This window comes from Hydractinia symbiolongicarpus, chromosome 2 (genome assembly GCF_029227915.1).
Source record: "Hydractinia symbiolongicarpus strain clone_291-10 chromosome 2, HSymV2.1, whole genome shotgun sequence".
Classification (NCBI taxonomy): Eukaryota; Metazoa; Cnidaria; class Hydrozoa; order Anthoathecata; family Hydractiniidae; genus Hydractinia; species Hydractinia symbiolongicarpus.
Genome location: NC_079876.1, coordinates 13,073,970 through 13,087,433, shown reverse-complemented (window position 1 = coordinate 13,087,433; position 13,464 = coordinate 13,073,970). Strand labels below are relative to the sequence as shown.

Below are 13,464 nucleotides of genomic sequence, written 5' to 3'. Positions count from 1 at the left end.
ACCACGTGACTTGCTCTGGCCATACTTTCGAAAACAAATTTGGAAATGCTTGTTCACACGTTTGTAGGCTGATAAAGCAGAAGCCATTCGCAATTTCGTATATTGGTGCACACAGAAGCATGGGTAAAAGAAGCCAACATCGCAAGGCATGGTGTTTTGCCAGTCCAGGCAACAAACGTAATGAACCCTAACCGACGCACATGTTCACAACGTATTAAGATTAAACTAGTCGGTGGCCCGTGGGAAAAATCCACGGGTTCACCCGTCCTGAATTTATTGCAATTCGTATGTCTTGTTACTGCGGTTACCATTTTGCGTGATAGAAAGACGCATACGGGTATTATAATATAGACTAGTCGTTTGCCCGTGGAAAAATCCACGGGTTCGCCCGTCCTTTAAATACATCCGTCGCAAAAGGGTGGACAAAAATATATCGCATTTGGTATTGGTGCGCATTATAAAAATTTCGTGATTCCGTTACGGGACGCGGCTCTCGTGGACAGACAGACAAAATACGGCTATTATTAAAGAGATTCTAGCATACAAAAATAGCAATGGTGCAAGGGGCTGTTAAAGGTGAACGATGTTACCTGGCACCACGTGATAGCATGATATCAAAGTAAATGAGACACCTACAATGGAGAGCGACATCTACGACAAAGTGTCTATAAAAACAAGTTTATTTTATGTTTAAAGGGAGTTGTAAAATGATAACGAACGTGTTTTGATATTTCTCTTTCAACAAAAAACATAAGAAAACACTGCACGGACTGTGTACAAAGGGTTCACATTGCAGAAAGATTATTTTGGAGTGCCACTATTAGTATGACTGGCGTCATGTTATTCGTCAAGGTTATGCGCAGAATTGTTACTGACCATATTCTTCCGACCTCGGTTTCAAATATGCCACCCGGTCAATGATTGGTCCATCAAACTCGTCTCCCGACGTTCTTGCCTTATTGACATTAAAGCAGGCGGCAAAAAAACTCGTTAGCCATCAAGTAAGCGCTATGAGGTCATTTTGCTAATTTACGAACGAACTACTAATTTAAAACACCAAAAAGAAATAAGAAAAGGAATGAAACTTAAAGAAACACAAATTTCGAGCCTGGGCATATTCTTAGGATATTCTTAATTTTTAACCATTTCTCAGTCTTGATATTCTTATAGAGTATATTCTTATAAAAAAAGCGTGTATTTCGTTTATCTCGCAAAATTATTAACTTATGCTTAATACGTACTGTATAATAAGTTAAAGGGGAACTTCAGTAAATCTCTTGAGTTTGAGTTTCCCGCTTGAGAGAAAAGATTCTCGGAATAAAATAGCTGCCGTAAACAGAAAAACCCTTGGCTACGAAATTTTATAATTTAATTACAAAGTTGTTTATATGGCTGTGAATTAAAACAAGACGTAACAGAAAACAACAACTAAGAAAGATGAGAAAACCTTTTAATGAAAAAGGGGAAAGTTATTATGATTTTAACTACCAATGCTTAGGGAAACAACAAGCAGTTTATTTTTGTGGTTAGGAAGATTTAAAAAGAATTTATGAATCCATAAATTTTGTTCACAAATTCAATGCTAACAGGTTTCTCTGCTCTACTTAACGCCAACCACTTTTTTTGAAGTGAAAGGTTGTTATTTTGTAAATAAAAAAGTGCAGAAGAATTGTTGTTGTTTTTAATATTTTTCTTGAATATAATGGATTGCGCAATTGTTTACATTTCCTTGAATTTCATTGGTTAAAAAGCTCGAGAGAAAAAATGCGCGCTGAAAAAGTTGAATGAGTTCAAAATTTTGAGAAAAGCTCGGAAAAATCTTTTTACGCGAGTCAGTGGTTATTCTACTTCATTAAGCATGCTTGTGGGATATACTCTCGAGCTTTTTTTCGCTTAAGCGGAAAATGCATTCGTATGGAAACCTACCTTTAAATGACCTTTAAATGTTTAAGCGCCCGGGGCGCTCATTTAACAATTTCATCTAAACAGGGGGCGCTTATTTGGCAGGGCAGGTAATTCAGCAGGGGCGCTTATTAATTTTCTTTCAAGAAAAACAAATTTTAAACCTTATTCTCATAATATTTATAAATAAAAAAAGAAATACCAACAAAAAAGAAATACCAACAATAGTAATAATATATCTTTTGTGTGTATATGTTGTCCTTCTTGACGATCCGAAAAAGCACCCCCTTTTTTCAAGGGTGGAGAAAAGGGGCGCTTATTAAAGCAGGGGCACTTATTATCAATTTTTTTCATTACCCCGAGAGGCTTATCGAGCACGGGGCGCTTAATCTGTCATTTACGGTATGTCGAAACAAAAGAGTACTTGAACTGTGAATATTCGTTATGATTGATTGTTAGTTTGTTACGTAAAAAAAAAGGAGAAAATTATGGAACATATAAAAACGATAACCTTACTCAGCGTGTTATTAACCAATCAGGAAAAAATATCATTTTATTCCGCGCTATTTCAGCCAATCAGCTAACACGTCTTACAAATTTTTAATTGTTGTACAGGCTAAAATTTGAGTATCAGGCAGTGGCTGCAATGATTGCTATTGTCTGCAGTCTAACAAAGAAGAATGAGAAATAAAATATTTCCTGAAGTCTTATGTCGCATTGTTGTTGGACTATAAACAAATGTCTAAACTGTGGATTATCAAACTCGTCCCCAGGGTCTTGTAGCCCCTGAGTCGTTATTATGGAGTGGGCAACAATTTTTTCGCCGCTATCAACTTCACCAACAAGGCAAAATGCCATGGAAACGAGGTTGTTGAATCATGACATTTGCATAATAATAATAATAATAATAATAATAATAATAATAATAATAATAATAATAATAATAATAATAATAATAATAATAATAATAATAATAATAATAATAATAATAATAATAATAATAATAATAATAATAATAATAATAATAATAATAATAATAATAATAATAATAATAATAATAATAATAATAATAATAATAATAATAATAATAATAATAATAATAATAATAATAATAATAATAATAATAATAATAATAATAATAATAATAATAATAATAATAATAATAATAATAACCGATTTATTTCAAGCATATCTATAAATTACATGATTCTTTACTATATATATTCCTTAGTATGTATAATAATTGCTCTAATATGCGGAAGTAAATCTGTTAAATAAAAGCATTGGTATAATACGATGGCCCCTATGGCTCACATCTCGTCTTGATAAAAACATTTCTCTTCTTAGTCAAAACACTTCTCTTCTTTCTTCCGAAGCACTTGTGGGTTACTTAAACACGCACACAAAATAAAATACTTAAATAAATAAATAGAGGTAAACAGAAATAATTAAGTATCTGAATTAAAGGAAATTGGCATATCAGATCACGTGGCAAAATATGCAAGATACGTAGGATGCAAGATACGTACGTAAAATAAAATTTTTGTCGTCTTATAAGTTTTGATTCTGTTTCTCTCCATCTCTTGCGCTTTTGCTATACAGAAACATCCTTATCCGCAGGGTTTGTTGCCTGATTTCAAAGCCGCTAGCTCTTACTTTACGAATAACAAGATTTCTTCGCCGCCGGCCGCAATTTCCAAAAGACAAAAACCTCTATGGACGAGATTGATAGGGGAAAGCTATTTTTTAACTCGTTTGTTGTCTTTTGTTTCTATTTGCCCCATTCCCCATTTTATTATAATGAAATATACACCAACAAAGCATTCGGGTAATATTATCCACTGCACTCTGTTGTAAACTACAAGCGAGTACGGAAAACTTACATAGTTAGCGAAGTTAATAAAATCTTAGCTAGGTCATAAAGCTCTGATTAAAATTGTAACGATAATAAATATGTTTTTATATCATATCTTTTAGTTGTTTTTTTTGTTGGAAAAATCCAAGGGTGAAAAAATTCTAACTAGACTTGAATACAAACGTGCAATGATATCCCTCTGGAGCGCTTTAAAAATTGTGTCTTTTGTTTAAAATTTATGCTGTTGCTCGAGATTGCTCAAAAATTTTTATAGCATAAACTTTATAATAAGGAAAAGAGCTGTAAGAACCAGCAAGGCCAAAAAGAAACTGAAAGTTATAAAAAGAACTGAGGAAACCAATTTACATAAGGAGAAGTAAGAAGAGAATAATTTATGTTATAATTTTTGCATTCGTTGTATTCTACACTCGTTAGTATTGTAGCATGGCTTGATAACGAAAATTGTCAAAAATATTTTGCATGGGATTCAAAATTATTAATACGAATAGGGATATTTAAAAATATACAGCTCTATCAAGATGAAGGACCGATTGGTAGGCATATAATATAGCCAAAATAGGTTGAATTTTTTTTGCTGATTAAGCATTAATTTGCAAGTCACGATAATTTCTTTAGAAGTAAAAAAAATCAATTCGAATCCGATCTGAAAACGCCCATGCGCAATTAAAATTATTAGGTTTAATACTTAATCATGATTGGTTAAAAAAAACTATTTTTTGTGATAAAAAAACGAGGAAAGTTTATTTCGTTAACACTTGCGTTGAATGTTTGTACGATTTGTATTAACTTACAAATCAAAATACAGTTATTTCTGGACGTGGAAAAGGTGAAAATTTAACGGCTAAAGTCAAGACAAGGTGGACAGACTTTAGTCTCCAGTAGGCAGAGTGCATAGACTCCTTCGTAGAGGACACTATGTTAACCGGTTTGGAAAGCACCAGTTCACTTATCATTCCTTTTCTGCCCAATCTCGAGACACTTTAACTTGGCTGTTAATAATGACGAAGAATCGAAAAAAACTTTTATTAGCCACACATATCCAAAAACACATTAAACCATTTAAAACAAAATTTGCTTCGATTGTTTCACTTTCTAAACTTTTTTTAATTTTTTACACATTCTTGCCTTCTTTCAAATGCCAACAATGACAGATCTGTAACGAACCCCCAGTTGCTTGAGTGCTCTTCCACACAGCTGCAGTAGATGCTGTTTTCTTGGAGGCTTTTCACCAAGAAATCTACGTACCAAATTATATTTTAAAAAATCGCTGTAGTGCGAATACAAGAAATGGTCTAAAGTTTTATATTGCGCGAGTTTTATTTTTCATTTTGATTGACAGCTTCAAAACAAACTATTTGATTGGTGCTAAGAAATCAATCTCCGCGATTAAATAAGTAAGTAAATCAAAACAGCAAGGATTATTCTGATTTGGTGTTTTTAACGCAGAATCTCTTCCCATCAAATAATTTCCTCCATCACACAAAAATAACTGTAACATGATTGAAAAGTATGATACTCACCATGTTCTCAATTTAGAATGCATTCTTTTAATATTTGCAGTGCAAAATATTTGTATTCAAGCTTCAATACTTTCATAACAGCAATTTTATTAACGTAAATTCAGTGATTATTCTTTCTTCATTTTAAACAAGGGGAGAGTGTGATGGCAGACTGACTAGTTAGACAGTCTCCTTTTTATACAAATACCTTTTTTCCATAAAGAATATCTATATCTATATTTACAGTGAAATTTCGGCTAATTAATTTAGTCTGGTTAACCCGAACAGCTCACTATCCTATGAACAGACCCAAATTGTGTCGTGGCTTAAAAAACATCAGCTTCTTTTTTAACTTTTAGTTAAAGTTGTAGTTAGAAATCTTGAATAAAAAACGCAGATTTTCTTTTTATCTCAGGATTTCAGTAACACTTTTCTTTTTAGGACAGCTCGTCAACGGTGGATTTCACGCAAGGTAACAGAAACAACAGATGTTTGGTATTTCAGTTAATCCCTGCGAAGATTGTTTACTTTTTCACATACTACTTTCGTGGTTCGTTTAAACCGTATATTGTCGTGTTCCTCATATCAAATGGTTTATCAGCAAGCAAAGCTAGACTAATTCTCGGGGTCTGTCAGTTAGCTGCGTTTCTTTCTTCACCACTTTTGGGATTTTTAATCGACCGTACTGGGAAAAAAATGGTAGTGGCATTTGTTATGTTGTTCGGCATCGTTGCAACGCTGCCTCCGGCTCCCTCGATAGCTGTATATTATAAATGTGACCACAACATTGCCCGTAATGGAAGTGTTAATCAATACAATAATTCAAACATATCATCTTCTTCAACGGTTTGTTTACGTAGTGATGGCTCTAGAAGTGTCTTTTATGCAATGTTGATTTTATTTACGGCTTGTTCGATGTGCGACCAATCCTTTTGTGCATTTCTTTGATTCTGTAGTGACAAGCATTGCATGAAACTAAAGTTACGTTTGGGCAACAAAGAACATTTGGTTCAATTGGTTATGCAATAGCTGCTTTCGTGTCTGGCCTTGCCGCTGATAATTTTAAACATGTAAATTTACCTTCGTGTAGGGAAGCATTTTTTGTGTTTTTACGATTCTTAGCTGTGTCTATCTAATTTGTTGTTACAGTGGTAAGAAAAGCAAAATTTAAAAACGAAGGTGCTAAAAAAGAAAGCAAACAGACCAAAAGGTTGGTGAAAATAGCATTCAAAAGATGCTGTAACTTTGATAATTTTGTGTTCTTTTTAACTGTTTTTGTCAAGGGAGTGAGTGCATTGATAAATAGCTTTTTGTTTGTCTTTATGGAAAAGGAAATGAATGGCAACGCGTCTGTGATTGGCTTGTCAGTTGTTCTGGCTTGTATAAGTGAAGCAGCTATATTCCATTTTCATCTCTAATTATGAAAAAGCATAAGAAGAATTCCTCTTAAGCTTTTTCTCTTTATAAATCGTATTCCAGAAAAAGTAGTGCTATGGTAACACAAAATGCAATATATAAAGGACGGACCCGTATATTTGTCCACGGACTTTAAGGACTATTTTTTATAAACACGTGAAATCAAGTTAGCTTGAGTTAAAAAAATTCTTCTTTAATTTTCAATTTTTATTCGTGTTTATTGTGTTACTCTGGAAGGTTGCTAGCCAGTAAGTCCTAAATTTTTACATAATTTTTGAAAAATGCTTACACACGTCAGAAAAATACAATTATTTTCTTCATTTAAGATGTGTTTTTTAAAAATGACCTACATGGAGGACTGAATAAAAGCCTTGATTAGGCAAATTTTGTTTTTTTCTTCAATAACAATCTCAAACAATAAAAAATAAGTAGGCAAGAATACTCAAAATTGCATATTAAATCAGTTCTTATCCCTTCATAGTGACAAAAGTACCATGTTCCTTATAACATTTGCGATTGTCGGATGATGTGTCGCAAATATAATGGAGCGCGAACAGATTAATAAAAACACAAGTTACACAGAAATTACAGAATTTTATGTGCGTTTCGTGAAATTTTCATAAGATCCACAGATTAATATCGTATATCATACAGAGTAATATTGAAAACAAATGAGATAAATTGCTCACCTCTTTGTGTTAAAAGTTGATAGTTATCTCTTTTGATGTTGTTGCTGTTGGTGTATACTCCGGACCTTAAAGAGGAATTTGAACGGTAGAAATGTCCCTGCTGGTTAAAACTACTTCGCCTCGGGTTCCTTCGAAAGGGTTGCTGTTGCTGCTAAAACACATTGTTACCTTGCCGCAACTGTTTTAATAAGGCTCTGAGGTGTTTCTCGAAAGAAATCCCAAACAATGCGCCAACCTGTGACAAGGTCTACATATTTTCTTTCAATACTGACTTGACTTTCTTAGTTTTTTGTATAGTGAATGCAAGACATAGTACTGCACTGTTTTATATTTCTGAGTACATCTGGCAGAACCAGTTTACTTTCCCCTGGATTGTCCCTCGCACTGATAATTTCGGCCTAAATACTAGTTAGTGTAGAACGTTCAACACCCTTTGCTAGCTATTGAGGCCATTGTCATGCTTGACCACAAACCCCAATCCCCTTTCAAAAAGGATATCCTTCATGTAGGAATCCAGTATTTCGGGGTCCCTAATGTTGTCGGGGACTAGGTGTTCAGCTAAAATTGAATCCTTTAGAACCTCGTTATCCGCGTTGGATGTCAAAGCATCATTGACATAGTTTTTCATATTTTTAGGAAGCTACCAATACTTTCCCTCTTTTCTTGTTGAATCGGTCATGTTTTATTACTTGGATTCTCAAAGTCTGTATCATCAGAATTGTCGGAAGATGATGAGCTACTGGATGACAAGGATGAGCTGGTTAAAGAAGAACGAGATCTCTTTTTCTTTTTCTTGCTATTCTTCTTCTTTCTTTCTTTGATTTTCCACGATTTTTAGAAAGAACCTCATTTTTACCATTTCTCTTACGGCTATGGTTCCCATCATTTTTTTCGAGTTCACACTTTTTTTTGTAATTGGACTCACTTCCTTCTTAGCTGTACGACTCACGTCCTTTTGTTTTGTTTGATTCACATTCCGTTTTTTTTTGTCACCGATATTCTCACCGTCGACATTCAAGGTGACACTCATAGTCTAGGTAGTATTGAAAAGACACTTATAGACATACCAAATACATGAAGTTGCAAAAATACACATCCGGTTTGTCAATCGAGCAGATTGAAAAGGCCATTATAAGTCTTCGACCGAGCATTAATGTAGATAAAATAAATTTGAAAATACGGTATTAATCTGTAGACTTTATGAAGATTTCACGAAATGAAATTTCATACGGCGGTTATTACTTTAAATAAAACACAATCTACTGTTGTGTATTATGATCACTTAGGTCCAGACAAAAAGCATCAATAACACATTTAGAAACAGAACGTATATCGATTGTTGTACACAAGATACAACATGCTGTTACAAAATTATATGCGATCGAAAGTTAGAGGCGTAAAAGTACCTCGGATTTTTGTTTGTTTCTTTCTTTTTTCCATACTAAAAATTTCTCTAATATCGTTATTTCCTACAGTCCTAAAGTCGCAGCTTTCTTCTTTTTTTATCTTGTGCTGAAACAGGTGGAGTGTTCACGACTGTGGATGAAGGCATTACAAAATTGAAAAAGTTGCCAACGGCTCTGTCTTTTACATGCTCAATATAACATGGTAAAAGATTGTTATGTGGTAGCAAAATCGGTACATTGGTGAAGATGCAGAAACCGATGTCAAAACTAATTCTGGGTGGGAATCTATTTTTAAACAAAGCAACTAAAATTATAGATTGATTAGGTATGTTTTTCTGCATTGTGATTGGGTTTGTTTTCTGCATTGTGATTGGGTTTGTTTTCTACATTGTGATTGGGTTTGTTATATCTATCCTTCTAGAAGTTTATTGGAACGTGGTTTTCCTACGCAGTGACAACTTTACACCCCGTCAATTTTTTAATTTTAATATTTTGGAGTAAATTATAGGGTTGCGTCATAAGTCTAGCGTTCTTTTAAGCCTTAAGGGGGATTTTCACGAAGCGAATTGAGCGGCGAATTCGACGGCGAATTGTATCTGAGCATGCGCAGTTTTGTTTGTTATGATTTTGCATCCAAATACAGAAAGAGTTCCTACTTTTTCGCGGCTAAAGGTTCGCTGATAGTTTTCGACCAATCAGAACGCAGTTAACCAATGTAAACAATGAATTTGACGTCTAATTTATTTTGTCGTGAAAATTAAAAAGCGAATTCGCCGTTCAATTCGCTTCGTGAAAATCCCTCTTACATTAACATCGTCCCGAGACCTTTTTACGTTTTTTTTATCTCGGAGACAACGTTGGCCTAATATTATCTAAGCCTTCTTGCTGCCACTAACCCTGGAAGGTTAAAGGAAACGTTTCATGACACCAATTTGAACCTTCTAAGCTAGTAAAACAAAAGTGATTATGTCAGATAGAAGTTTAATGTTTACAGTTCGATAACTAATTGACATGTGAGCGCATTTATACTCATTAAAAACTTAAAACCACGTGACCTCAAACTTACCTGTGTATATGCCCGATTACTTCAAAACGGTTGGCTTAATAAATATTTCGAGTTGATCAGAGAGATTTTCCTTTAGGGGAGGAAGCCTGCAGCAGAAACTTTTTCTGTTTTGTTTATTCCCGCCAGATGCCTCGTGAATTATTCCCCCGCATCCCTAAAAAGGAAAATATTATTTTTGGAAAAGGTACAAATTCAACAAAGAACAAAAATTTCAATGAGAAGAGAAAAATGAACGGCTTCCATTAAAGGAGAGGCGAACTGCGCTGCGGCGGCGGAATAAAGGTTTATGATAAGTGTTGATTTTAAAGACCAGACTGATTGGCTTGCTCCATAAACTATAACTATAAACCATAGATCATTTTGTTTACATTTTTGTGAGTGCTGATTTATTTATAATTGAGTATTTTCACGCATTTGTCAAACGGGTGACTAAATTAAAAAACAATGGGATACTTTCTATTTATTGTGATGGTCACGGAGTCAATGTTCACAAAGTGATTTAATAAGAAAAACTTGAAGATCAAAATGGGAAAAATGTTGAACAACACATTGCATGTTCGATTTGTTGTTGAAGGTTACCGGACTATATATTTAAATTTGGCACCATCTCATGAAAAAAAAACTATCGTTCGAAGTTGGTAATATGTCGTGGAAAAGGGACTAAAACATGAAGAAATATTGTTGTTGGTTATGATAGCTATTTCTTTAGTTCAGAGAAGTTTAAACGAAGGTTATAAAAAGCTGTTACTACCATAGTACCTAAAATATTCATGGTTATCTCAAGTAAAAGAATATAGTGAATATAGTTTTTTATTTGGCATATTATAGTAGTTATCTTAGCAGATTTTAGGATTTAGAAATATTTTTCTCTCGCTGAAAACTTGGCTGTCACAAAATAGTTTTTTGGTGGCCTCTCCTTTAAATGTAAGAAAAATGCTCCATTTTCCAGACCGTATTGATAAAAAGGGATGCACAAGTAAAACGAAATTGTTTGGTCTATTTTGTTTTTCTTTGTGAAAAGGTGTACAGAACGGAATTATTTTATAAATACAAGCACATTGAAACATACACAGGTGACATAGCCGACAAAACTACTACGACGACGAAACTAAAACGTGATTCAAATAAGTTATCTGATGCGTCTTGATTTAAGATATTTCGTAAAACTATGTTCTAAAAATTGTAAAAATTCATCCTATAACTATTTGCTTATTATAGTTCGTCTTTCACTTCTTTTTCTTCTGTTGAATCTTCGGTCTTTTTGTCTTCACTAGGTTCTTCTTCTTCCTCCTATAAAGAAAAACGGTACATACATGAGATGTATGTATCACCCTTAACTTCGTTAACATTGCGCAGGGACAAAATGTCACTAAATGTCGTGATTGTAACAATTTTAACAAAATTTTGGATTTAATTACTGGTCATTATACTGGTGATAAAAAGAACAGGTACACTTTTTTATACAAAAAAACTTTTGTGATGGTTATTGAATAGCTTAACTCTTACTATTAACAACATGAAAATATCTGTAAGGTTTCAAATAATTTACCTCTTCTTCCTCCTCATCATCTTTATCATCCTCTTTCTTTTCTTTTTCTTCCTCTTCCTTCTTACGTTTAGCATCCTCTTCTTCTTGTTTCTTCCTTTCTTCTTCATCTAATTTCTCTTTCATTGCTTTTTCCTCTTCTTTCGTTTTTTCAAATGTTTCCTTAGCAAATGCTTCCGCCTCTGCAACATCGTCGGTCACAATGATGTTATCAAAGATGGTACCAGATTTGACCTAAAAAGCACGTGCAAATGTTTAGACTGACAAAAATACTGAGGCACCCAGAATCGCATTAATTATTTAACTGGTAACATACCTGCCATAACTCAAATCCAACGAAAGCATTGTCTGGATATTTGTATAGGTCCTTGTCTGCTACATAAGCTGGGTTATCAATTTCTGGGTGGACCCATTCTCCTTTGTATGCAGGATTGTCAATTTGTTTTGGCTTCCATTCACCCTATGTCGAAAAGAAAATATTAATGTTGGCGTTTTGCATACCACTTGTACTTACGTATTTCAGACGACACTCCACAAAAATTAAACACTGTAAATAGACCCAACCCTGAACTTTCATTTATTATTATATGACCCTCATCCTTCCCTCTCTGGGTGAACATTATGGATATAACAAAAATTACAAACAAACCTTATATTCGGGGTTGTTGATCATTGGTGGTTCCCATTCACCGTCTTCCTCATCATCCCAGTCTTCAGGTTTCTTTGCATCTGGGTCAGGGATCAATTCTGGTTTGTCGTAATCTTCTGGTTTTTTATCTTCTGGATCATCCATTTTTGCATTATCTACCCAGTCGTCAGGTTTCTTAGCTTCTGGATCTTTAATTTTTTTCGGCTCTAAAAAGTCCCAATCAGCTTCTAACGAGCCAGACTCTACCTTTGAACCATCAATGCGTACCTCATATGTGTTATCAGGATTTAAAATTAATGTGTATAAATGGTTCATCTCATCATCCTTACATCTGTACAAAAATAATATATAATCAGTTTTCAGATGTTGCAACCTTAACATAGTATCTCCACTTTTTGTGTTATGTAAATTAATAGATAGATAATGTGCATATTTTACATGGCTAGCCTCACAAATATCGAGAGATATACTGTGTCTATTATTTCCAGGAAGGGCCATGGCTTAGAGAGTCCTAAAGGATATCCTTCATGTAGGAATCCAGTATTTCGGGGTCCCTAATGTTGTCAGGGACTAGGGGTTCAGCTAAAATTGAATCCTTTAGAACCTCGTTATCCACGGTGGATGTCAAAGCATCATTGACATAGTTTTTCATATTTTTAGGAAGCTACCAATGCTTTCCCTCTTTTCTTGTTGAATCGGTCGTATCTTGGTGTTTTATTACTTGGATTCTCAAATTCTGTATCATCAGAATTGTCGGAAGATGATGAGCTATTGGATGACAAGGATGAGCTGGTTAAAGAAGGACGAGTCCTCTTTTTCTTTTTCGTGCTATTCTTCTTCTTTCTTTCTTTGATTTTCCACGATTTTTAGAAAGAACCTCATTTTTACCATTTCTCTTACGGCTATGGTTCCCATCATTTTTTTCGAGTTCACACTTTTTTTTGTAATTGGACTCACTTTCTTCTTAGCTGTACGACTCACGCCCTCTTGTTTTGTTTGATTCACATCCCGTTTTTTTTTTGGTCACCGATATTCTCACCGTCGGCATTCAAGGTGACACTCATAGTCTAGGTAGTATTGAAAAGATACTTATAGACATACTAAATACATGAAGTTGCAAAAATACACATCCGGTTTGTCGAGCCAGCAGATTAAAAAGGCCATTATAGGTCTTCGACCGAGCAATAAAGTAGATAAAATAGATTTGAAAATACGGTATTAATCTGTAGACTTTATGAAGATTTCACGAAATGAAATTTCATACGGCGGTTATTATTTTAAATAAATCACAATCTATTGTTGTGTATTATGATCACTTAGATTCAGATATAAAGCATCAATAACACATTTAGAAACAGAACGTATATCGATTGTTGTACACAAGATACAACATGCTGTTACAAAATTATATGCGA

The 13,464-nt window shown here is 34.1% G+C and overlaps 1 protein-coding gene across 1 annotated transcript; it reads right to left on the bottom strand.

The window, feature by feature from the left end:
* Positions 1-10,841: 10,841 nt before the first annotated feature.
* Positions 10,842-12,525, bottom strand: LOC130629509 (calreticulin-like). The gene is made up of 4 exons (XM_057442742.1): positions 12,050-12,525; positions 11,717-11,860; positions 11,404-11,634; positions 10,842-11,144 (listed from the first exon to the last, which is right to left on the bottom strand). Exons 1-4 carry the CDS (start codon positions 12,428-12,430, stop codon positions 11,067-11,069), a joined length of 834 nt encoding a protein of 277 aa, XP_057298725.1. The 5' UTR covers positions 12,431-12,525; the 3' UTR covers positions 10,842-11,066.
* Positions 12,526-13,464: the final 939 nt, after the last annotated feature.

Coding starts and splice junctions, on each gene's coding strand:
- LOC130629509 (XM_057442742.1), bottom strand. CDS start 12,430: ATGTTAAGGTTGCAACATCTGAAAACTGATTATATATTATTTTTGTAC. Junction 11,861..12,049: donor TCAACAACCCCGAATATAAG/GTTTGTTTGTAA, acceptor TTTTCGACATAG/GGTGAATGGAAGCCAAAACA. Junction 11,635..11,716: donor TTGGATTTGAGTTATGGCAG/GTATGTTACCAG, acceptor CGTGCTTTTTAG/GTCAAATCTGGTACCATCTT.